The sequence below is a fragment of the Antechinus flavipes genome, chromosome 2 (assembly GCF_016432865.1).
Source record: "Antechinus flavipes isolate AdamAnt ecotype Samford, QLD, Australia chromosome 2, AdamAnt_v2, whole genome shotgun sequence".
Taxonomy (NCBI): Eukaryota; Metazoa; Chordata; class Mammalia; order Dasyuromorphia; family Dasyuridae; genus Antechinus; species Antechinus flavipes.
In genome coordinates this window covers 520987999-521015891 of record NC_067399.1, presented here as the reverse complement: position 1 = coordinate 521015891, position 27893 = coordinate 520987999, and the positions used below count along the sequence as shown (strand labels likewise).

General features: G+C 36.6%; 1 protein-coding gene across 1 annotated transcript in view; it reads right to left on the bottom strand.

Moving 5' to 3' along the window:
* Positions 1-27893, bottom strand: part of GALK2 (galactokinase 2) — a 155260-nt gene that overhangs the window by 8919 nt on the left and 118448 nt on the right. The window contains exon 8 of the mRNA XM_051980609.1: positions 24890-25100. Within this exon, the coding sequence (XP_051836569.1) occupies positions 24890-25100 (211 nt within the window). The remainder of the gene's footprint in view (positions 1-24889; positions 25101-27893) is intronic.

The following is a 27893-nucleotide window of genomic DNA, read 5'->3' as shown; positions in this document are numbered from 1 at the left end:
TCTTACTCTACCATCCTTGTGTTCAGCCTCTGTTGTACCAAGGCAATTATTCCTAGCCAAAGCTGACATTCATATAAACTAATCTTAGTTTCAGTAAAGTAAAACCCCCAAATGTGTATATATGCGTATTTTTTTTAAAATCCTCTCTCCAAATGATTCCAAAGTGTCATTTTTCCCTGCGAGATCTTGGCTAAGTTAATGTATCTCTTTCTCCTGCTGCTGCTGCCTCTATAAAATGAAGACATTGGACTATGATTTCTTTGGTCCTTTTAACTCTGAATCTATGATCCTGAGATCTTATTAGAAATCAAGACAGCTATTCAATTAGCCAACAGACATTTACTTAGTGCCTATAATGTGCCAGGAAGAAGCAATGTGGTACAGGGAAAGGAAGGCTAGCTTCAAAGTTAGCAGGATCTGGACTTAAGTTCTTCCTCTGACATACTGGCTAGACAATCCTTCAGGGTCCATGCAAGCCTCAAAGACCACAACAGAAGAAGTAGAGTCCATATCCAGTGTTCCTAAGTCCAGACCATTCCCTCTTCTTCCCACCCCCAAAATGCCAGGCATTTGGCTAAGGCATTGGGAATAATATGATAAAACTGAAATAGTCTATGAATGATCTCTTGGAGCTTACATGATGTCAGTCAATAAATATTATGTGTTTTCTATGTACCAGGAACTGTTAAACACTAGAAACACAAAGGAAATGTAGATGAAGAACTCATAATCTAAAAATGCAAAAAATTATGTTCAAATAAGCCATATACTTATGTAGGATAAATTGAAAATACTCAAAAGAGGGAAGGCACTAGAATTAAGGAGTAGGAAAGGCTTCCTATAAAAAGCAGGATTTTAACTGGGGCTTAAAGAAAGTCAAAGGCCTTCCAGGTTTGGGGGGATGGGGGGGAAGAAGATACCCAAGATTGGAACATGGAGTACTGGTATGAAGAATAGCAAGGGAGTACATAGGAACTAACCTGTTATTTCACTCATATAGGGAATTCTCTTGGTGAGAAAACTCATTCTACCACTGAAGGTTGGTATTTCCTCTGCCACTTAGACTAGGGAAACTGGAACAAAAGACCACCTCCCCATAGAAACTCAGTATCTGAGTGGGTAAAATTTTGCTCCTTGACTTGGAAATGGCTTGAGCCTGTGAATTTATTCCAAATGACCTCCCATCTTCATGACTTCTTACACCTTATCACCAATATTGATCAGCATGGAAGCTTTAATCTGCGCCATCTCTTGACTAGAGCTGGTTTGCTTGTTGTTAGGCAGCCTTTTCCCAAGAACTCACCACGCTGGAGCCAGGCTCAGTGCACATCACCCAGCGTTCAGCCTACTGCAGCTAAGAACTTTGGAATACAAGTATCTTCCAGTCTGTTTCCCCAGCAGCTGATACCCAAGTTTTTGAGCAAACTTGTCTGGCTATGAGAAATTTCAATGATCCAATTTCCCTGTGTCTAAGCCAGGGACTCAACAGCAGTATCTCTTTCACCAAAGGGTAGGATGCTGTCAGGTTAAATGGCATGGGTCTGTCCAGGCACAAAGCTGTGCTATGTCTCCCTGAGTTAATGGTAACAGGGCAAGGATGTGCCTTCTCAGGCTCAAAGGACAAAACTTCCACTAAGCATTTTTGCAGTGCTAAAGGTGTTGGATGAATATCAGCCATCATCAAGCCCACATATATGGAGAACTTGCTACTTTCAACACAAGGGTCAGTTTTTCAAAGAATCCTGACCATTTAAACCTTGTTGAGTTTCACCAACAGTTGGTGTTCCCTTTACTCCATTAAGTACATGAGGGGTTTTTCTTCCTTTAATTTCTAGTAGCAACAGCCAGGCCAGGGTCCTGCCTTCAGGAAGCAGTCTGACTAACCAAGCAGCCTCCGTTTTACATATAATGACATTAATGGCCACGTTTTTGTAGGTTTTCAGGTTTGATCCAAAAAACATAAATAAATAATGATGAGTCACAATTAAAAAAAAAAAAAAAAACTTCAGGTCTTGGTCAGGCAGGTGAATACTGCAGGAAGAAGTCTAGATAATGGGAAAGTTGGCCCCTAAATCAGGACTGCCAGGCCTCAGCTTACAATTGTTTCATTCCACAAGTTCCTTCTTAAGGCAACCAATTATTTGGAATTCGAAAGGCATCCCACCCCACCCCATCAACAATGCTACATATGGTTACTAGAGATGGCAAATAAATTTGCTAAGCCAGCTTACAGGAGCCTGTTTAACTAAGAATATACATTACAGTAGTTTTTGCCTTAAGGCAATGCCCTGTATCACAGGTTTAGGCAAAGGATTCTCTAAAAAGCCCACATCTTCATAACATGTTCATGGCAACAGAAGCCAGGGAGAGAGTAGAGGAGGGTAGGAAGAAAGGTGGCAATCTTCTGCAAAGATTACTTGTAAGTAAGGATTTCTATCAGAGAAAGCCTGCAGTCAAATACCATTCCAAATGATGTGACAAAAGTGCAAAAAGATAATCATAAGGGAAAAAAACACCCATAACACTAGCAAATTACTTCCAACACAGAAAGGCAGGAAAGGCGGATAAGTTGGTAATTTTCACTTCAATGGAGATTTATCTCCAATTCTCCTTGGAATGAATCCTCCACTCAGCCAAATGGAAGTAGGGTTGCTATTTGTCCTTCCTTCTTAAACAGGACCATGACATCAGGGAGGGGAAGCCATGACATGCAGGTGAATTGGATTTAAATGAGGGAGGCTGGGCAAGCTCACCAGCCTCCCTTTCCCCTCCAGAGCCCTCTGGTCAGTGGCCAGATAGAGATGGCCCTGGATGCAAGGGGAGACCTTGGCCTTTTGAAGCTCAGGTCTTGAACAGGTCCCAGGCTGACTGAGGCCGCACCCACTCAGTGATTGGTATGGCAGAATCAGGAAGATCCAAATCAAATCTGACCTCAGACATTTACTCCTAGCTCAGTGACCCTGGTCAAGTCTCCTAAGCACTGTCTCAGTGTCCTAGCACCCACCTCCCAGAATTGTGGTGGGAATCAAAAGAGAGCGTATCTGTAAAGCACTTATCACAATGCCTGGCACATAGTAGTTGCTATATAAATGCTAGCTATCATCATCATCATCATCGTTGCTTACATTCAGAGTGACTGCGTTCAGATTCTACCTCGGGTACTTAACTAGCAATGTAACCCCAGGAAAATCCCTTTGATCTTCTCAGTTTCCTCATCAGTAAAATAAGGACAATAATAGCACTTACTTCTCCATTTTGTTATGAAGATGAGATAATGTATAGAAAATATTGGATAAATGTTTAAGCATTATTTAGGTTATTATTATTATTACTGTTTCCTTCAATATACTAGTATACTTTCTCATCTCCACTCAAACATTATTACCCACCATCAAATATTCTCCTCTCCCTTCTTAAATTATCAAAGTCCTTCCAGCCTTTCAAAATCAATCTCTGCTTTTCTCAGTTTCTCTGTCATTGGGACAGACAGCTCAGGATCAGACAATAGGCATGGTCCCTGCCCTCAAGGAGCTGACAGTCCAATGAGGAAAACAACCTGCCAACAACTATGTACAAACAAGATACAGGCAGGATAAATTAAGCATAAACAGGGCCCGATGGGTACTATTGCAGACAACATATGCAAAGTGGTCTGAATGGAAAGAAGATGGCTTCCTCAAGCAACTACCACTAAACTGCTCCTTTTTTTTTTTTTTTTTTTTTAAAGTTAAGCTCAATTTCAGGATAAATGTATAAAATGCCAACTTTAAGATTACATATGTTTCAGTTTACTCCTAAACGACTTTACCTCCCCCTAATCAAAGACTGGGCCACAGAGTCTGTGGTTTATTTGGGAGATTTTTTTCTCCCTTAAAAATTCTTCTGAGACATCAGTTCCAAAGTCCTGACTAGGACAGCCACACAATGCCTAAGACACTGTTAGCTAAGAGTTGGGGGAATACTCTGTGGGGAGTGGATTGTGTATACTCAAGACAAAGTTTTGGTCACCGAACTTATAATACTATATACAAATAAACTTTAAAACAACAGTTTCATGTGTATTTCCAACCAAGAGTAACCCTCTCATTTTCATTCAAAATTCCTCGTGACTTGTGTCCAGACTCAAGACTCAACCTAGACAAGGAATATTCTAGTTTTCTCAGAGCAAACAGTAACACCCCACAGAAATCAGGTATATACCAAAGTTTTATCAGAGCCTCCTAGCTGATTTAATACAAGGAGAGATCTTGGAGTCACCAAAATCACACCTTCTCATTTTCTAGGTGAAGATACTCAGTCCCAGAGTTAAAAAAAAAAAAAAAAAAAGATATAAAAAAAATTTGCCAAGGCTGTCCAGTTGATAAGTGGGTAAACTAGGATTTAAACTTCTCTTTATATATCTTTATATTTCTATACCTCCATACTTATAATAATACTCCTCTAAATATCCTATCCTCACAAAATATTTCTTTCATTAAAAAAAAAAAAGAATTTCCAAGAGAATCCTCTTAGGATCTACCTGAAAGTGATACATGAGTTTTCCATAGCTCACCCACTTTGGTAAATCACCACTAACCAGTAGTAACGCTAGAATAAGTTGAAACAAACCTGTTTTCAATTGTGATGTAAAGCTCTTGCCAAGGGCTAGAACAGATCCCAGAGACCACCCTTTGGGAAGCAACTTTTTACTTGCCTGTTACTTTGCAGTGATTGGGGGTCTGCTGTTCTGGCACAGCACACAATGGCAAGTGAACAGATCTCTACTGGACAGATATCAAGGTGTCTGAAACAGAGTCCATGATAATTTTGCTAACAGCCTTGACATTGGATTTGTCTTCCTCACAGAATCCTGGAGAGTAATCATGTCATTAAAAAATGGGGGAAACTGGTTTTTTACATCTTTCTTTGCTGATGTGCTCCCATCAAGAATCAAAGTACATACAAAATGGCTTCCCTGTCCCCAATACATATATGCAATAATGAGCTTCTAGTAACCTCACAATAGGAAATTTGAAGCCCTATCTGGAAATGGGCTGTATTTTCAAAAACCGGAAAACATATTGGATTAACAGCTCAAGGAGTAGCTGTGCTACTATAGGCAAGTTACTTGCTCATTCATTTAAATGAGGTAATGGGGGTTGACTTGGTGATCTCAAAGGTATTTTTCCAGCTTCAAAATATTACACTCTGAATATAAAGAGGTTTCTTGAAAAATTTATGTGATATCCTGTAAATTTATGAGACTGATATTTTTTGGGTTACACAGTTAATGAATCAAATCCTGAAATAATATAATGACATAAATTACTATATCTCAAGGGTAATAGCAACACTTTGCTGAAGTGAAATATCAGTGATAACTTCATTTCTTGAAGAGCTTTCATTTTCAGTGAATTGGATTCCATTTTTACAGATGAAAATGTTTCCTTTTTCAATGACATATATTGGAGACCAAGAAGCCAATTGGCTCATCTATGAATTATCAATAAAGGCATAAGTTTGCAGATAGGGGAGTTTTGACTCCCTTTTTTTTTTTTGAGGCATTCTGATACCTCTAAGACATATTTGTGTTGTCTTGTGGTGAATTTTGGAATCAATTCACATGGCCTGGGTTCTACAAATGGCCACAGGAATCAATCACCAAACATTTACTGACAACATGCTATATGAAAGTTACTTATTACTAAAAACTGTGTAAGATTCAAAAAGGTACTTGTGCCCCTTTTATGCACTTAACTGATTTAACAGCATCTTCAATAGAAAAGTAATGATGATAATAACAACAAAATTGATACATACTGCCTTAAGGTTTGCTTTTATAAACAATCTCACTGAAGCATCACAAACAATAAGATGTGTATTATAGGCCTCATTATCCCTAGTTTATGGATGATGAAACAGGCTGAAGAAAGAAGACACTAGATTCAAGGAAAACATTTAGAAGGCTATTACCATGGTCTAGGTGAGAACTAATTAAAATCTAATTAAATGGAAAAAGAGACAAATGTGAAATTATACTGGCAGAATCAATAGAACTTGGTAATGTGAATCTAGAGTTAGAGGACATTTAGCTGAGAAAAGTAGGGTGAAAATAAGATTGTGGAACCTTGTAAAGGTTTAATAGAGAATGAGTTTGAAATAAAATTCAGCAAGAAAAAGAAAGAGTGGGCCAGGATGGATAAATGTGGAGGTGGTGAGCCCCAGGTGTGCAATGAGCATGGATGTGAGAGAGGCTCTGTCCAGAGATATGGTGAATTAGGGCTTTTATACCCTTTATAGAGATGGATGCCAGTTTGAGGACATAAGGAGATTGGAGGAAATTTGAGGTTCCGAGTAATATAGAGGCTCATATGACTCTTTTGAATCAAGTATTTTCTGAGCTTTCTTTGATTGTTTGGGAAGAGAGTTCTAAGGAAGGGGAGGGGGCCAAAGGTAACAAATAGGCATGTTTTTGAATAACAACTTCTTGACTTTGGTGGGAACAAGGTAGCTATTGGATACAGTTGGAATTAGACCCATAATTTCATGGGTATAGGAAATTCCGATATAGGAAGTGAATAAAGGATAGCTAGAGGGCACAGAGGATAGAAAGCTGGACCTGAAATCAGAAAGACCCATTTTCCTGAATTCAAATCTGGCCTCAGACACTTCCTAGCTATGTGACCTTGGGCAAATCACTTAACTCTGTTTGCTTCAGTTTCCTCATCTGTAAAAAGAATTGCAGAAGGAAATGGCCAACCACTCCAGGATCTTTGCCAAGAAAATTTTAGATAGGGCACAAATAACTGTACACAACTGAAATGACGAGCAGCAATAAAAGTAAGAAACCTGTCTACCAAAGCAGGTAGTACTCTGAATCTTAGTCTTAGAAAGTTGCCTAAAACACTGAGAAGTTGAAGGGGCTTGATGAGATTCACAGAGCCAGTATATGTCTCAACCCAGTTCATACTGAATTTAAGGCCCATTCTCTCTATCCACTATAATGTGATTCCTCTTACCAATGTGAAGAATTATAGTTATAATAAGGAAAACTTTTCTGTGAGTGGTGTGAATAAGTTGAAAAAAGAAAGCAGCAAAGACAGCTGTTAGGAGGTTATGGAGAGGGAGAGAGATCTGATAGCCCTGAAAGCCAGAATCCAATCGACTGGCCAGGTAAGAAGAAAAGAAAGAATTAAAGAAAGCAATATAGTTTTAAAGATGGGAGATAGTGAATGGCAAGAATACGGACAAAAATAACATCAAAAATGAAGAATTCTCTTCATTTCTCTCTCTTTAGGGAGAAAGATTATAAGCTTAGTTTAGGGCACTGTTAAGTCTGACGTATCAATGAGATACTCGGAGGTTATGTTACATCAGTTGTTGGTGATGTGGATCTGGAGCTTAGAAAAGAGATCAGGTATGATGAAAATATGAATCTGAGGGTCCTCTAAGGAGAAGTGAAATCTGAAATCATGAGACTAAGTGAAACTGTCAACGAGACAGAGGGTAGAGAGAAAAAAAAAGATGAACGCTTAGGGCAGAAAGTTGGGAAACAAGCATCTTAAGGGCTCAGGAGGAATATGAGAAAACAGAGTGAAATTAAGCAGCAGGTCAAAGACAGGGAGTGGAGACTTCATGGATAAAGTAGCATCTGAGTTAGCCTGGAATAGGCAGAAAAGCCATCACAGAAGAAGCTCAAGTTGGCCTTTAAGATACACCAGGATAGGGAGGCAGGAAGAACTAAAGCCTAAGATGTATGCATGACAGTGAAAAGCTCGTAAATATTAGGAATCAGGTTAGATAGGTAAGAATGCAGGGTAATAGGATTCAACATGGAAAGAGCACTGGCTCTGAAGTCAGAGGACATGAGTTTGAACACTTACCCTGATACTCTCTGTGAGAACTTGAGCCTCACTTTCCCTATCTGTAAAATGAGGAAAAGTTGGGACTAGATTGTCAGTGGGGTTCCTTTTAGCCCTAGATTTATGGTGAGAAGGTCTGGTCTTTTAAAGATTGAAGACTCGTGGTTATAGTGTTCAATCAGCCCAGGTTAAACCCTGAGAATGAAGCATGAGAAATCTTTATTATTGAAATGGAAATGCCCCAGGAGTTTATACTCTAAAATGTGGTTTCTACAGTCTGGGAAAGGGCCTGGTGAAGGATCATCACCAATGGATTTTTTAGACATAACTCATAAATATCCACTACCAAAAGGAAGAAAGGAATCAAAATCCATATTACGTGAGGGAATACTCCACTGGTGAAATTACTGGTTTGGTTTAAATTATCCTTACAAAATGGTATAGAACACATACAACTGGTCAGTTTCACTCAGCACACAGCTCTCTGATACACTAGAACAAGGTTTGGTTTCCAAGAACAGATTGCCAAAGGGGGATGGGGAAAACCGCTTCTTAATTCATTTAAGGATGCTCTTTTCTTGTGCAACAAAGTTATGATAAGTTTTTACTCTAAGGCCTAATTCATAGTATTTTGGGGCATTTGTTCAGTAAGATGGAAAAACACTATAGATGCCTCATTGAAGTCATTGTGGTTGCACATTTATTTTCCAAGTAAAATTATTTTTCACAAAATGAAGTTTTGAAATTGTCAAAGCCACAAAAATAAACTGCCGTTTTAAGGCACATTAGGAGCCCATTCCCCTGCTGAAAAGACAAAATTAAATTAGAATTTTACATTTAAAAGAACAATTTCTACCTGCTCTTTAACAACAAAACCACTCATAGAAAAAGAACAAAAAAGAAAAGTAATTTGTGCTTTCAACACTGACCACATTGATTCATGAAAAACTGAATTCCAAAGGAATTTATGAAAATCTAAAACTCTGTGACATCAAGTCACTATGTGACTAGAGTGTAATATCACTTCATGCATTTATAGCCTCTCTTAGATTTTCAAAAATATTTTTCCAACTAAGAGCCCTATTTCCCCTTCATGTAAAATATTAACTACTAGAAGTTGTGAAGGGCCAAGGCCACGAGCATTGTGATTATTTCTCATTTTTCTCATTTCCAATCTAATCCAATGTCACTGCCCTTTATGTTATAGAAGTTATGAGTTACTAGGGATCACAAGAGTATTGGATTTAAAGTTGGAAAAAATCTTAGAGGTCATCTAGCCTTAGAGGTGATTACAATTTAGGAGAAGTGATTTGTGAATCAGATAGGCAACTAAGCTAGAAGAGTTTCCAGTTCCCTTAACAACTCTGAGATGGAATGATTTATTTGTCACTCCTGAAAATTGTACTTATTCAAGTCTATGCCTCTGCTCATGCTGTATATACAATGAGCAATGTCCTCTATCCACCATCTTTTAGCAACTCAGTCCCATGCCATTTCTTACACAATGCCTTCTCTCATCACACTAAGCAATAGTCATTTCCTTCTCTCTTATAATACTCTAAAACTAAGTTTTTTATAACTCAATTATCCCTTATTATCACTTATATTATAGTTGTTTGTCATTTTTAGAACTAGGTCTATGATTGTATGGATCTATAGAGCACAGAGCTGCACCCAACCAATGTCATTCATATCTTCTCTGAAATTTATACCCTTAAAGAGTTTCCTAGAACACTGAGAAATCAAATGACTTGTCCATGGTCATACATTCAGGAAATGTCAGAGACAGAATTTGAATCCCGGTTCTTCAAGGCTCCAGAACTAATTAGTTCCCTATAATGAATCACAGAAGTATCATGTTCTCAGCCTGAAAGTCCTTCAGAGTAGAGCAGACAGGAACCAAATTAAAATGCAATTGAGAAATGTTTAATAAAACAAACAAAAACTAATACAATGCAACAGAGAAATATTAATTTGTGTTTTTTAATTCAATAAATTTCCCACAGGTATTTCTCTCTACTTGAGTTTGACCCTACTTTTCTATGCTACTCAGTCCCTATATCTTATCAGTTGTTGTTCAGTCATTTCAATTATATGTGACTTTACTTGAGGTTTTCTTAGCAGAACATACTACAGTAGTTTGCCATTTCCTTATCCAGTTTATTTTAGAAAGGAGGCAAAAACAGTGACTTTCCCAGAGTCTCCCAGCTAGTAGATGTCTGAAGCCAAATTTGAACTCAGGAACCTAGCTCCAGGTCCTTTGTGCCATTCAGATGTCCCCTCATCTCTTTTATTAGACTGCAAATTTCTTTAAGGTAGGGGAAAAGTTTTATGCATTTTTGTATAAACTCAAAGCACTTTGCACAGGGCTAGCACTCAATATTTCTTGAGCAAGTAAATCTACCACTCTCCTAACTCCTCATTCCCACTACTTTTCATAAATCTTGGACCATGCAGAGGTGTGTGGACTTTACTTCCTACTTCATGAAAAATAATCTGATCATTTCCCTTTGCTCAATTTTACATGTCCCTAAAGCTAGTTAGTATCTAACAGAAAGTAGTATCAGGGAGGCAATCCTATGTGATGCTATAAAAATAAAATAACCTGTAGTCTTAAAAACCTGGATTTGAATGCCTTTCCCTAACTTTCTGGCCCTCTGATCTCAAGTAACTTATTTTAACTTCTTGGAAATTCTGTCTCCACATGGGTAAAAATGGAAATAATCACACTTTCAAACTCACCTCAGAAGGCTGAAGCTTTATTTTGTGAACTGCATTTTATACAAGGAACTGTTGTTAATTTAAAATGTGAATGATCGGAAAATTTTCTAATTTTCTCATTTAAAAATGAACTAAATTAAGTTTGTGGTTCGTTTTAAAAATTTTTATTTCCATGACTCTCAATTAATTCTTTTCCTGTGGGTTGATAGGCAAAAAAAAAAAAAAAAAAACAGAAAAGAAAAAAAAAAAGTTCCATACTCCTGATCCTGTTAGCCTGAGGCTGTTAATTCTTTTTACCTCCCTCTACTAAACTATGCTAATAACATACCAAGAATCATCTTACTTAACTCTTTTTTGAAGTATTTTATTCCTCTATTCTGAAAACTGTAGCAGCTCTCAGTAGTTTCTTATTTCAATTCTGTCACACTTAACCAAGATGAAACATAACCACATGTGCAAAAATGCTTTGAAAACTATAAAGCAACGAGCACAGTGATATAGGAAAAGTGCTGGTGGGTTCAAATCCTGCCTCTAACATTAGTTTGATCAGTGTGGATTTAGAGCTGGAAGGAACTGTAGGGAACATGGAGTTCAATCTCTTCATTTTACAGTTGAGAAAAATGAGATTCAGGGGGAAAAGTTAAATGACCAAGAGAATAAGCGTCATAGCCAGAATCTGAATTGAGGTGGCACAGTGGATAGAGCGCCAGGCCTGGAGTCAGAAAGACTCTACTTCTGACAGTTAGGAGCTGGATGACTGTGCAAGTCAGTTATTCCCGTTTGCCTCAGTTTCTCCATCTCTAAAATGAGCTGGAGAAGGAAATGACAAACCATTCCAGTATCTTTGCCAGGAAAATCCCAAATGGGGTCACAAAGAGTCAGACCTGATTGCAACAACTCAACAGCAATCTCTGACTCCAAAACCAAACCTCTTTCCCACTATAGTGCATAAGCCACTATAATTTCTTTGAGCCTCTATGTTTCCCCATAAAAAGGGATGATAATAACAACTGTAACACCCACTTCACAGGGCTATTAAGATCAAAAGGGAATTAATATGCATAAAATATTTTGTCACCTTAAGATACTCTGTGAATCTCTGTAATTATGTGACAGAGATATCTCAAGATTCATTAAATACAATACATTTCACTGAGGAAACAGAAGGGGGGAAGCTGGAAGAAACCATAAGCAAGAAATCTAGAAAGACTCTTTAGCAATTGTAAAGTACAACTCTCCCCCCCTCCAAAAAAAAAAGGAGAGTCCTGAATTCAAACCACATTTTTTTGAAGACCGATTTCATAATGAAAAGATAGTCTTGATAGGTGCACACTAGAGAATAGATTAGTTACAATCCAGGTAAATGCAGATTTTTGAAAATGGACCAAATGGCTGCCCTTTTCTATTTTCAGGCTGTCATGTACTGTGGCCACTCTACAAGAGGGTTGGCACATATAACTAAGAAAGAAAGGGTGATGGGAAATCATGAGTTCACTTGAATTAACTTGGCAGTAGCTAGGCTAAAATCTACAGAGTATCTTTAGCATTTAATACATTCCTGGCACATGGTAGGTACTTAATAAATGTTTACTAATTTAATATTGGAGATTTCATCTGTTATCTAATCACAGTTGTAATAATGTTTAGCATATTGCCAAATACATAAGAATTTAATAAATGCTTATTGATTAAGAACCAGACCATGATATCAAGCAGAAAATATGGTTTTCATTGTTCCCAATACAACAAACTTTTCATATAGAAAGAGTAACCTCTACAAAACTATGGACCTTTCTGAGTTAATTTTGATAGGTCAATGTTGGGAGGTAAATATGAGTAAAACTGTAAAACCTGACAATATGGGAAAAGCAACCTAATGCACATAAAAATAATGTAAGAACTATCTATTAATTCTAAAGTGAAAATAAAACACTAATTCAGAGCAATAATAATAGAGTATTCTAATATACAGAGTATAATATATATTAGATTTCTAAATATTATCATAAGTAAGTAAAAAGCAGAAATCTCAATGGAGATTAATTGAAAAGAATGTAAAACTGAGACCATGGCAATGGAATGGTATAAGAACCTATGATTTAACTGTTGTGAGTTCTCCTTCCATGCATGTTACTCATAATTCTTCTGCTTTAATATATGGTTTTTGTGAGGTGCTGCAGTTGCATTATTCACTATGAGTCCAATCTGGCATGGAAATGCCCCCAAATTAGCTATATTTGGTCTTAGATACGAGACATACAATCAATCCATCACCAGGCTCTATTAAATGCCTTTCTACCCAGCCAGACTTTGTGTTTCTCTAGCACAGGCAGAAATAACCAAGGATCACCCCTATAACTTTAATGAGGCATTAATATAGAGGGTTAGGGAAAGAATGGGGGAATAGGGAATAGACTTGTTTTAAATTAAACAAATATAACAAAATGGGGAAAAGTAACATACATATGATAAAGATATATGTTTGCAATGTAATCCATTAATCTGAGCAGAATGGGGGGGGGGGGAAGAGGGGAGAGAACAGAACAGAAAGCATTTAGGGAAGGATAAAAGGGAAATAAGTAATAGCACTGTGGGAGTATTCTCTCAATCACCTAGTCAGACATAGAGTATGAACCATGTTTTTCTAATACATACTACAAAATTGACCCAGAAGCACACCAGAGAACCAATGGGAAACTTTCATCAGCCTTATCTGCTATAAGCCTAATTCTGCTTGACACAAAATTTCTGAGAAATTCTTGGCTTGACTTGCTGTCAGTTTTGTCTCTCAAAACAAAATAAAGCAAAGAAGAAAGCTGCTATTCAAGACTTAATGTCAACTACCTCACATACACACACAAACACACAGATTTTTCACTTTGTTAAAATAAAAGGAAGTTTGGGAAAAAGTTGCTCATGTCATCTTGAACATATAAACTTGAGGGAACATTAATCCAAGTTAGACATGTAATACCTTAGACTTTGGGGAAGAGGTCAAAAAATTTAGGAAAAAAATAGCTCTACTCTGACATCAACACTAAAATGGAATGGGGTTTATGAGATGGGATTCAAAAATGAAGCTGTGAACACTCTTAATGAAGAAAAATAATAAAACAAAAGAAAGCGATGTGATGAATCAGACAATGTCTTAATGAGCTCAGATTTTTTCCCCCTGAGGCAATTGGGGTTAAGTGACTTGCCCAGCCAGGGTCACACAGCTGGGACTTGTTAAGTGTCTGAGGGCAAATTTGAACTCATGTCCTCCTGACTTCAGAGTCACTGCTCTATCCACTGAGCCACCTGGCTGTCCTTGAACTGAGATTTTTAAGACAAGAGAGGCCAATAACAGATAAAATAACCAATAACCAATACAACAGTACATCACAAACTGAAAGAATGTGCAAAAGAACAAGGAAGGAGCAGACTCAACCCTTGGGTGAGGTCGGAGAGAAGGCAGAACTAAGCAACCAAACCTTACCTGGCTTTTCCCTTCTCAGGAAGAAGCATCTTCAAACTGGAAAGAGTAGAAAACAATGTAAAGCAGAACTGGCAATTCAAGGAACAGAAGATATTAGTAAGCAAACTTAATTGAGGTAACCATAAAAAAATAGCCAAAAGAAATGTCTCTAGGAAGCACCAAAGCACAGTTTTCCGATTTTACTGTCATTCTAATGGATAGTGTCATCTAATGGATAGGATGGCCTTGAAAATATGAGCAAGTTTTGAGCCAATTACAAATCTAAAAGACTGAGCCACAACTGATAAAATGCAAATAACAGCCACAGAAAATCCTAAGGGTCACAACTTATTCTTCTTAAAAGGCACCAGCATATACTCATTCTAACCAGTTGCTCAACAATTATCACTAGTATTGAAGTTTAAAAATATAAAGAATATTATATATCCCCTTAGCTTTAAGAAAATGACAACTTAATATAACTCAACCATTTAAATTAGTTTGCCATTTTTTCCTTTACCACAATATCTGTTTTGGAATTCCTTCAAGTTGCCAGCTTATTTGCTGAATTTAAAATACAATTTTGTTTACAAAAATCTGATTTACATAAATTTCTCAGAAACATATTTATTTCATAGAATTGAATTTCATTTGTATGTAAGAGGATCTAAGATGTTCTGTTAGATAAGCACATACCTAATCTCAATCTGTTTATAGGCCATTTATTAGTTAATTTATTCATGTTGGTGGGAATAAGGACATTCATGAGATCAAAGACCCATATACAAGGAACTATTCTAAGTTTCAAAATACTTCAGCATATCACATTGAGCTGGATCATTCCACCCCTACTCCCATATGACACAGAGAACAAACCCACCAATGAACGCTTTCTCTTTCTATATAGTCTTTGTCCATGAATCCTCCAGAAATGATCCAACACGCTAGGTTTTTCCTAGGTCCTTTAGCATTGTAAGCATTTCGCATTCAGGATATTTGGCCATGATGCCCTCCTGAACTAATAGTACATCTTTTACCTCACCTCTTGAACAAAGGTTATATGCTAAAGGCTCCCTGCATCTACCATATATCTCTCTTTTGACCACTGGGTCAAGAGCTTTTTTGATTCTTCAAGCAACCAGTATCTCATAGCTGATAGAGACATACTAAAAGTATTCTATTCAGGGTAAAAAGATAAAAAAAGATAAAATTTTTATCTTCAAGGAATATAGTAAACAAAAGGAGATTATAGTAAGTACAGCAATAAGCACAAGGCAAGATAAAATGGCATAGAAACAAAGGAGAGATCCAAAGTGATCTATGAAAATTTGAGGCAGGAGGGTTCAAGTTTGGAAGCTCAAGGAGGGGTTCATGAAAAAGTTTCAGGAGCTGAGCCTGAAAAAAAATGAAATATTCCAACAAGCAAAGATGAGGAAAGAAAGATACATTCTAGACATAGGGGGCAGATTATACAGAAAAAAGAATGGCAAGATGAGATCAGGGAACTATCAGTTGACCAATTTGGCTACAATAGAGAGAGTAATTTGAAGTAAGGTTTAAAAAGTAGGTACAATTTATGATTATTATAATATATAATAATTTATAATCACAATAATATAAGATATTATTAATATGAGTAATGCATATGTAGCACTTTTAGATCTATAAAATACTTTACCACTATCTCATTTGATCCTCATAATAACCTTGAAATGAAAACACTAAAGGTATTATGGTCTTCAAACTGAGTCTTGGGAAGTACAAATGACCCACTCGCAATGACAGATTTGGTAAGATAAATAATAAAAGTATCCCTGTACAGAGGAGGAAAAGGAGGCTCAGGGAGCCTAGTTAACTTACACACAATCACTGAGCTAGTAAGTGACAGGGGTGAGTTCTGACTCAAAGACCAAATACTTTCCTTTATATCATCACTGCTTTACTACAAATAAGAAAAATTAAGGAGTCCAAGAAGTGTGGTTGTAAGTATCAATAATTCTCTGGATAAAAATAGATATTAATTGTGATAATGTGGGTGTCACAGTTAACACAGGTACATATGATTTGTAATTTTTCTGAAAAATCTCAAAGCACAAAGGTTCCACCAAATACTAAACTCCAAAATTAGACTTATCATAAAAGGAGACACACCCACATACATCCACATCCACCCACCATCTTTTTTAAAATGGTTTTTCTTGTGGCAAGGAACTAGAAATTGAGTGGATACCGATCAATTAGGTGATGGTTGAATAAGTTATGATATATGAATGTAATGGAATTACTGTTCTATAAGAAATGACCAGCAGACTGATTTCAGAAAAAATTAGAAAAACTTGCATGAATTGATGCTGAGTGAAGTGAGCAGAATCATGAGTTACATAGCAACAAGAAGATTATGTGATGATCAAGTGTGATGGTCTTGGCTCTTTTCAACAATGAAGTGATTCAAGGCAATTCTAATAGACTTGTGATGGAAAGAGCCATCCATATCCAGAGAGAAAAATAGGGAGGCTGAATGTGCATCAAATCATCATATTTTCACTTTTTGTTGTTTGTATTTTCTCATGTTTTTTAGTTGTTGTTGTTCAACTTTTGATCTGATTTTTCTTGAGCAGCATGAAGAATATGGAAATATGTTTAGAAGAACATTTAACCTATATTGGATTACTTGCTATTTATAGGAGAGGATGAAGGAAGGGAGGGAAAAAATTGGAATGCAAGGTTTTGTAAAGGTAAATGTTGAAAACTATCTTTGCATGTATTTGAAAAAATAAAGATCAAACTGTGAGTTAGATAATGAAACAAACACTTCAACAAGGCAAGAAGAATAAAAATGCAGTAGAGTAGTAATGGATTGGGCTCCTTGGTTTTTAAGCTTATTTTTTCATTTTAAAATAAAAAAAGAGCTTATCTTCCACTAAGCTGCTATAGTATAATATAATATCATAATAAAGGCAACATCTCTGAAAGAATAAGTATTGATTAGAGAAATGCAAATTAAGACAATTTTGATGTACCAATTCATAACTCTCAGATAATGATAAATGTTGGAGGGGATGTGAGACTCTTGTCTAATATCTCAAATCTTGCTGAGGGAGTTATGAACTGATCCGACATTCTGGAGAACAATTTGGAACTATGCTCAACCAGACTATAGCAACCAGAATATTATAAGATGATCAACTCTAATGGACTTGGCTCTTTTCAACAATGAGATGATTCAAGCCAATTCCAAAAGACTTGTGATAGAGAGAGCCATATGCACCTAGAGAGAGGACTGTGGGAAGGGAGTGTGGATCACAACATACATAGCATTTTTACCTTGGTGGTGGTGGGTTGTTATTTGCTTGCTTGCTTTTATCTTTCTCATTTTTTTCCCTTTTTGATCGGATTCTTCTATAGCATGATAAATGTGGAAATATGTTTAGAAGAATTGCACATGTTTAACCTATATTGGATTATTTTTCCCCTCCCTCTAGGGGAGAGGGAAGGAAGTGAGAGAAAAAAAAATCTGGAACACAAGATTTTTCAAGGGTGAATGTTGAAAACTATCTTTGCATGTATTTTGAAAGATAAAAAGCTATTATTATATATAAACAAATAAATAAATAAATTGGAAGATTTTGTCATATATTAAAAAAAGAATAAGTTTTTGTTCTTTTTGTATAGTGCTACTAACCAAACTCCTGTTTAGAGTAGGAAAAATCCAGTCAATGAGGAGTGTGTCCTCCAATCTTTATCTGGCTTTGCTGTCTTTACAAAAATAGAATCCATGATTCTGATGCCTCATGGTTTCAGGGATGTAGGCTTCCTCCAACAACAAACTTTTTCCAGCAAGGCAGCAAAACTGCAGGACTAGACTCCAAACTCCTGGGATTCTAAGGTTATTAATTCTCTATCCTAGCATTTTCATAAAAATCTATCCAGATTTATATTGCTAAATCTATCCATTTTATATTACTAGCCTGAAATTCTATCCCTGAAAAAAAAAAAAAAAAGAGTCCTGTTCATTTTCATCATACCCTATTAATCTTATTATTAATCTTGAATATATCCAACTTAGGTCATCTGAATACTTTTAAATCTATTTCTGCTAAAAGAAAGGAAAAAGTTTGTTTGGGAGAGAGGGTAGTTTTTGGGTTTTTGGTAATATTGGAGGGGAGAGGAGAGGAGAGGGGATGGTTGGATAAGTGCTCCAACATCTTGGATGAGTGGACAAAAATGATGAAAGCATAATAGGATGATATGACAAAGTAATCACGCCTTAAAACTAGATTATTGGATTCTGGATTCTGAACTTCCCACATTTTTGTTGGCAAATCTCTAGCTATGGAGTGAAGGCATAGTCCAATCTGTTTAACTCTGAAAGGTTTGGTTTCTAGGCACTATTATCAAATATCTCAAGCCTAAGCCATTTCTTTTGATTTGAGGAGAACATGGAAAATGGGATCTTTCAGAACCACTTTAATAGATCCCCAGAAGTCACAATAGAGAAAAGTTAGATGGTTTAGGGATACACTATCCCACTGAGACTTTCAAAACCCTTTTATCTTTCCTCAGACCTCCCATGGAAACTCATCTTCTATTTTACTAAAAATATTGAGGCCATTTACTTTTTCAGAATGTACTTTTCCTGCTTCTTTGTCATCTCTCCTCACTCAAATATCATCTGCCACTATCTCCTCTTTTACTTCTGTGTCATATGTGTATTTCTGACAAGATAAATGCATATGGGATCCCTCATTCCATTCTATCTTCTTCAGAAGACTTCTTTTTTTATAATCCCCATTCTCACTTATCTTCATCTTTCCTTGCCTAAATGTTTCCCCAATCCCCACAAATACACTCATATCTTCTCCATCCTCCAAAAAAACCTCTCTTTTGTAACTCAACAACTTGAGATCATCTGCAAAAAGTACCTCCCCTTTCCTCTCACTCTTCTAATTGTTTAGTCTAACTTCCAACCTCATTATTCAACTGAAACTGCTCTCTCTCCAAGTGACTAAGGATTGTTTAATTGCCAAATTTAATGGTCTTCTCTTTCTTCTCTCCTCTTGATGTCTCTGCAACTTTGAATGCTGTCAATCACTCTAATTCTCTTTGATACTCGCTTCTTCTAGGTTTTGGGGACACTTTATGCTGGTTCTCTCCCTGCCTATCTAACTGCTCCTTCTTAGTCTCCTTTGCTGGATATTCATCCAGGTCATGACCACTAATAGTGGGCATCCCACAGGGATACTATACCATCATCAGCCCCCAGAGATTCAATTATCAATGTCTGACTAATGATTCTCACATCTACTTATTCGGCACTAACCCGTTTGTTGGCCTCTAGACACACCTCCACCTGCCTTTGAGACATCTTGGTCTGGATGATCTAGAAACGTCTTATACTCAGCAAAGGTGAATATTGAAAACTAATTTTTCATGTACTTGGGAAATATAAAATGCTATTTTTAAAAAAGATTTCATTTTTAAAAAGATATCATATTAATATTAATATTAAGTGACCTTCAAAGAATATTATTTGATTCAAATCTCTAGTATTCTTGATTCTTATGAGAAATTAGAACTAAGTAAATGAATGACAATTTAATTTTTTCCTTAGGGTGCAGCTAGAAAGCTTGCCATTATTATTAATATAATGCAATACCTTGAATACTTCTCCAAAAACTATCTATTCAGATATCATCACATTTGTGTGAGGTAATAATAATAACCATTACTTTAGAAATCATAGGACCCAAACAGTGCAGTGTCCTTGGACCATAAAGTATTTGGAACCATGGCAACTCTCATCCTATTTGTCAAGGCATGTAAGTAACAAGGATAGCTTCTGAACAGCCTAGCATGTCATTCATTGACAGACTGGGAAAAAGAAGAGCAGAAATCACATGTAAGCCTCAAAAAAATTGGCAGGTTGAATGGAACTTACAAATCACAATTTTGCGTGGAGACACTTCCTACCAATCTTTCTCCTCAAACCTTATCTTTCCCAATCAATTCAACAAACAGAAATTAGGCACCACAAATGACATGGCTAAGTACTGAGAATATAATGACAAGAGATCCTGCCCTCAAAGAGTTTACAGTCAAATAGGAAAATAAAGCTAAATGTGAAAATTAGGAAGCCTTTGATTCATATATGGCATAGGTAGGAATTTTCATGGATGATGGAATCAGCCAAGGACAAAGCTAGACCAGAATATAAGTAATTAGTAGGAAGAAGAAAAGTACCTGTGATCCAACAGTTATGAGTTTGTTTAATCTTTGCCTCTACCATTAATTATCAGAGTTTTCAGACAAATGTTTGCTGTGAGAGAAACAAATCTGAAAATTTACTAAGGTCCCAATGGAAGGGAGAGAGAAGGGGCTAAGCATTTCTTAAGCACCTATTAAGTGCTTTACCAATATAAGCTAATTTGATTCTTACAACAACCCTATAAGATGGGTGCTCCTATTATCCCCATCTTACAGTTAAGAAAACAGGCAGATAGAGATTAAGTGATTTGTTCACGTTCACACAGTTAACAACAATAACTAACATTTACAGAATTTTCTATATGCTTTATCAATATTACCTCATTTGATCATCATAACAATCCTGGGAAGAAGGTACTTTTATTATCCTCATTTTACAAATGGGGACATTGAGGTAGATAGAGTTTAAGTGATTTGTGTCTGAGACTGATTTTGAACTGACTTCTTAACTCCAGCCTGATGCTCTATCTTCGGCAGCTCCAGGGTTGTACAGACTGTCAGAATTAGGAAACTTTTGTTCTATTTTTCTTGCTAATTTCTCTTGATTACAGGAGGGACTTAAGGTGGGTGGAAGATTTTGAAGCACAAGAGGGATACTACAAGGGAGGAAGTATACCTCCTGGATATAGGTGTTCTAAAACAACACTCTAGTCACAGCTCTGCTCAATACCTCCCAGCAAATGCTACATGATCTGACTTTGTCTATGTATCCTGCTGCTCCATATCCTGGAGGGACTACCACTAAGATAGCAATGTTATTGGTTGTTTTAGCAAGGAAGGAGCACCACAAGGCCTGCTCCTCTGTGTAAGCTGCAGACAGGCTATGGCATATTGGAGGTGGAATCTTCTCCACTGAGGGTCCTGGTTGGGAATTTCTGGGGTACAGGAATAGCATCCATTCCTGTCAGTCCTGGCACATTAGTATAATAGTCCAAGGCAAGGTTAACCCAGGCTGAAAAGTGTTAATAGTCTTTAGGGGGTTATGTTGTTCAGGGCCAAAATCTGAGGGTTCCCAATTGCCATTGCTGTGACTATAATCCAACTTAATATTTTCTTCTTTTTAAAAATATATGCTACACAGCCCTGTTTGTAGTGGCTAGAAACTGGAAAATGAATGGATGCCCATCAATTGGAGAATGGCTGGGTAAATTGTGGTATATGAATGTTATGGAATATTATTACTCTGTAAGGAATGACCAGCAGGATGAATATAGAGAGGCTTGGAGAGACCTACATGGACTGATGCTAAGTGAGATGAGCAGAACCAGGAGATCATTATACACTTCGACAACGATATTGTATGAAGATGTATTCTGATGGAAGTGGATTTCTATGACAAAGAGACCTAACTGAGTTTCAATGGATAAATGATGGCCAGAGACAGCTACACCCAGAGAAGGAACACTGGGAAACGAATGTGAACTATTTGCATTTTTGATTTTCTTCCCGAGTTATTTTTACCTTCTGAATCCAATTCTCCCTGTGCAACAGGAGAACTGTTCGGTTCTGCAAATATGTATTGTATCTAGGATATACTGCAACATATTTAACATATATAGGACTGCTTGCCATCTTGGGGGGGTGGGGGGGTGGAAGGAGGGAGGGGAAAAAAATGAAACATAAGCGAGTGCAAAGGATAATGTTGTAAAAAATTACCCTGGCATGGATTCTGTCAATACAAAGTTATTATTAACTAAAATAAAATTTAAATTAAAAAATAAAAATAAAAATATATGCTACAGATCCAGAAAATGTCTATCACGGTAACTGGAAAAGTGACAAATACTTTTGTGGCAAGGAATTAATCTTTTTTTTTAAGTGGAAGTCTGTTCAGATGGAAAGAATTGAGAAGCCCACAAAACATGAAAAAATAGGTAGATCAAAATGCTTTTTTAGGAGCATCTTGAAAGGAATTACGTGGTCAATAATAAAAGTTTCTTCTAATAGATCAGAGACAGGAAGTTATTAGCTGGAGAGTCAGAGATCACTTGATTCAATTCTGTTCAATTGTTAAAGAACAAAAGGCATGGTCTAAAAGTGAAAAGTTGACAGAAAAACATTCAACAAATTCTCTTTACATCAGTTTTACTGAGAGGTTTGGAGCCTCTCACTCCCAAACTATCTTTTTAATTGGAAAAATCAAACACTGGTAAGCAGATGAGATGTTCTAAACATAATTGACAAAGTGGAAATAAATAAATCACTGAGATTCAATGGCAGTCACCCAAGGGTTCCAAAGGAAGCAAGGCTGAAACTGTAGAAATGTTGGCCAATATTTGTGACCTGTCTTCATAAACTGACAAGAACTGGTAGACTGCCAACATAACTCCCATTCATAGCAGGGTCATTCAAGGAAAAAAATAATTCAAACTATGTTTATCAAATAATGGGTGTTGAAAGCTATCTATGATGAACTAGACAAGAATTCTGGAAGCACTTGACTATTTCTTAAATACAACTCAGTTCACTACACTGTGACCAAAAGGCTAAATACCTACAGGTTATATATCAAAGTATTTGTCCTAAGTCCTGTCCTCTAGAGGACCAGTTTTCTGTGCTTTATAATTTGAATAAAATGACTTAGCAAGGACCTGAAGTGTACAAGGTGCTGAGATACAAAGATATAGTAAAACTCAGATGAAATAAAAGTTTATTCAAGGAGTTTAAAATGATAATATAATGATACAAGATAATATCAGGTAAGACGAGAATAATGCAAAGTATTCCATAATGTTAAAGAAAAGGGGGCAAATTGAAATGAAAAAGTAGAAATGGAAGCATAGAGACAGAAAAGGGAGAGAGAAGAAAAGATGGTTGGGGAATATTCATAAAGAAATTAAAAATTATGTTCACAAAACATGAAAAAAAGGAAAGGCCAAAAAAGTAAATGCAATTGTCCAAGAAAGAAGATAAGAGAAATTAAACTAAATTGTGGAAAGGAAATAGAGAGAAGGAAACAGAGGATATGACTTCATCAATGACTGCAAAAGAAGCAGCACAATATATACCTGGGTGTAAGATCAAACTCCTCTAACATGCATATTGATCTACCCATTTTTCATATTTTTCATATTTCCTCAATTCTTTTTATTTGAACATATATTTTTTTAAAAGAGAAATTCCTTACCACAATATCCTCTTCACTTTTACAGTTACCTTTACAAGGTTTTTCTAACTCTGTGGCATACATTTTTAAAAAGAAGATCCTAGGCTTGATGAAGATCTTACTTAGTATCGCGTAACTTTTCAATGCCCAAAATGAATTGATAAAAGAGTTTCCTAACGAGGGGAAAAGGGGAGATAAGGGAAAACAATAATTTCCCTATGCCAATAAAATCAGAAGTACTCTTCAAAAAACAAAAAAGGCAGGCTTACAATTAAACATGAAAATTACATACTTAAAATTAAACATAAAAGTTTTTGACTACTTTACTCATAGAACATAGCAACATTACCCAAGTCTCATCAATAAATTTTCACGGTTCTCATGAAGTCTCTGCTCAGTGCTTTATATGCCATTACCACTTAGTAACTTCCTTTGCAGAGAAATTTCCCTTTGAAGCCCTTAAAAACTTGAAAATCTAATTCCAACGATGGGGCCATGCAATCTCCTTACTGATAACTTGATGTGAGTTTCATTGTCTATTGAAAAATGGCTTATTTGTCTGTAGTCTTGGTTGTCTGAAGTCACTTCATCTCTTCCCTAACCCCAAGATCACCTTTCTAGCTCCTTTCCCTTCCTCCTATCTCTCCTAAAAATGAGAACAGCAGCTGCCTTCTAGAAAACAATTTCTCTTAGGAATTGTAGGAAGGAAGAGAAGTCTGGCAAACACTGCAAATGATGATTTGAAGGGCAAAATAGAAAGATTTAGCAGGGAAGACCAACTAAAAAGTTAACTGTAATTGTCAAAAGGGGAGAAAGAAGAATCTGTATTAGGGCACGAGTGATAGGTTTAGAAAGGAAGAAACAAACAGAGGAAATGATTCCAGCAATTTTTGTGCTTCAAGAAAGGCAACATGGTAAAGTGAGTAACAAGCTAGTCAACATGTCAAAAGATCTGTGTTTAAGACATGACTATAGAGTCAGCTCTACTGAAGGGCTACAAGGTCATGGATAAGAGCTGACAGTCTCAATTGGTCTTTCCTCCATCAAATGGGCCATCTTCCATTTCTAAGTTCAAGAAAGGGAATTGTACTCTCTTCATAAACCTATACCTTCTATCTCCATCTCTAGTTTCTGGTGTTGCCAGACAAGATATCTAGGGAAATTAAAATATATTTAACAAATTAAAAAAAAGAGAGAATATGGGCTACAAGCTATGATGAAAACCATCATCTGTCACAAATCAGTTGAGTATTCATGATCCCATTGGCCATAACATATTACTTGGGAAGTCCTGCTCTTATTGAAAATACTTTCTATTAGTAACAAAATGACCAAAGGATGGCTATGTGTGGGAGAAACAGGACAGACCAAGGAATTACATAATTTAGATTTTCACTCCAAAATGCTTGAAAATTAATATATGTCACTTGGGAACTTGGGTTTTAATCATCTTAAAGAGTGGAAGCCACTCATCTTTGATTGGAGGTTCTCAGGACTTACCATCTTGAGTTTTCTTGCAAAGGATTGTGGTCTTGAGCTCCTCCATGCTAATTTCTAGGTAACTGCAGACTTCTTCTGGGCTGTAAGGTTCTGAATGGAAGACTTCTTCCACTAGCAACAGCATTTCCTCTAGACTTAATCCTAGTGTGACCTGTACTTCCTCCAAGCACACGGCTTTGTTCCATTCCAGGCCTTTGTATTTAGACAGGAACTGCAAATTCAAATCAAGACAATGATCAATTTCTATTCAGAAATCAAAAGGGCAAGTTTTAATTAGCTAAATCCAACATGAAGATGAATTTCTTTCTGCTCAACCTCCCCAATCTCCCCACCATTGCTGAGAAATACAGAGTGGGTTCAGATGTTTGGAATTTCCCATTCTTATATGACAGATGTTCAAAGACCAGAAAAATTAAGTCTTTGTCCTTCAAAAAAAAACACTAATCTTTTATTGATGTTATGCCTGTCCCTCCTTTCCCACAGGGCTACTTCCATGGATAGTTATGTACTTTTAATCCCTAGGCAGATGATTTATCCTTACTACATCCCGCCTCTACAACATTTATAGAAAACTAGTCCAATCTCACATGATCTGGGTCTGAGGGAGTAATGTCATCAATGATCTAGTTAGGACTTCTCCTGTTTACTAGATGTCACTTGGAAGGTAGTTAATGAACTTAAATATCTGGATGTCTGGATGATATTTTAAATGAAAACATCATTGAGGAATTTATGAAAAACCATTTTCATTCAACTAATGATAGGGTAAAGTTGTGTTCCCTTCTCCTCTGAGAGAGTACTCTAAGTTAAGCATGTACCAAATTCTTGGACCAGCAGGAGCTTCTTGGAAAGATTTTTTGGGGAACCTTCAGACCAGGATATGCTCTCTCTTTCTATCATTTTTCCTTAATCCACTGTAGTTTATTCCACTGGCCACTGCATGGATCCTCTAAAAGGAGGTGCCACTCAAAACAGGAGAAAAGGCTTGAATTCAGACAGTTTCTTTCCCCTAATTCTTGGAATAGATACTAAGACCAATCAAGCTTCATTTCCTGGGTCCAAGATATAACAAGGCCTAAGAAAATAAACAGTGAGAAGAAATAAGAAAGGAAAAAGGAGAAAACTCTATAAGGAAATGTGCAACTGATTTATTCTACTGCAACACCAATTATTAGATTTTCCTTATTCTGTGAAGGAAGCAGGGTGTACCAAAAGAGCTTTGTATTTTGGTTAAGACCATCAATTTCAAGGAAACATTAATAATAAACAGTTTTATTCAATGATACTCTTAAAAACCTCAGATTATACATTTGAAAAGAGTTAATGCTTTTAAAGATGACCTGGGAAACCAGACAATAGTGTCCTTTGTTTAACACATTTTATACCCCTTTTTAAAGCACAGAAATAAATCTAAAACTTATTCTAAGTGACTTTGTTTTTCCCTGCTATTCCACTTAATCTGGATTAAAGCATCCAATGTTTATAATGCTAATAGCAGGACGTTCATATAGCATTAGTTATTTGAATATTGCCTCCCTATAGACTAAGAGCCCCTCCAGAGAAGAGAGTATATTTTATTTTTCTTTTGTATCTCCAGCACTTAACACAGTACCTGGGAAATAGTAGGACTGTAAACTGAAAATACCAGTCATCTAACATTTTTTCAATGCACTTTGCATACATTATCTCATTCAATTCTCATAAGAATTTAAGCATCATTACTAGCATCATCACCCCCATTTTACAGATACTGAAAAGGAAGTTCAGAGAAGTTAACTGACTTGCCCAAAGATATTGCTCAACTAATCAATTGACAAGCATTTACTAAGTATTTAACTGTGCTAAACATTATGCTAGGTGTTGGAGATCTTCATGTTAGCTTATAAGTTAAACAGCTAAGCCTTAAGTACAAATATAATTGTTTCCACATCATAAATGAAGGAATTGAGGTTCAGAGAAAATGAATAACTTATTTTGAACACATGGTTATTAAATAGCTGAGTTGGGCTTTGAGCTCACATTTTTCCTGTTCAAGTCCAATGCTTTTTGCTTTTTTCTTTACCATATAGGTTCTTGTAATAGTTGCTGGTTAGGTACTAGGTTGACAGTCCCAAAGACTGACAGCCTGTCCCAACATAATGTCTGAATACAACATAGTGAAATGGCAGAATTCAAGTCTATTTACTCACATAAGTACATGCCACAGATTAAACCTTAGAAATAGTTTTGTCAAGTATTTAAATTTGGAAATAACCATGAAAAAACAAGGAAAATCTTTAGAGAATCTTGGAGCAAACCTTGCCAAGAAATTTAAGCCTCTCTTCATGATTCAGCACCCAAGTTCCAATTTCTAGTCCCCAGAAGTCTCTCTAGGGTAACAGAGCCCATAGCATCTGAATATGTAAGATGCAAGGAAAATGGCTCCAGGGCTCAGTTTTCAAAAGCTAGCCTCTCCTTTCCTATGTGTGATTGATCTGCACACAGAGGCACTGACTTACAGAATTTCACATTCAATCCAACTACATCCGCAATTTGCTAATGGTTAGCCCAATTGTCCACTTAGCTTTCATCTGGAAGGTCCACACAGCCAATTTGGTGTGCATTTCAATTACCGATGAAATCTACCACATGCCCTCAACATCGACTGTAATTTCCTATGAGCAGCTGAGCAGCACACAATTCCAGGAGTGGAACAGGGAAACCCATTTGAGACCCTTTGAAATTTGGCTCTGGAGACAGTAAGATGATTTACAGATGAGGGAAGCAAGGAAGATTGCTGTTTCTCAAGGACAAAGCATCAGTGAAAGAGTTTGCCTCCTATGGGTTCAGTGTCCCATCTGATTTCTTCTAAGTCCTTCTCTATTTAGCATTTGGATAAGGGAAGAAAGAAAGCACTCTTTTCCTAATAGCACAGATAAGCTGCCAACATTCAGGACCAATGTTATATGCCATGATGATCCAGATCCAACCTCAGACACCTATAAGCTATGTGATCCTGAGCAGC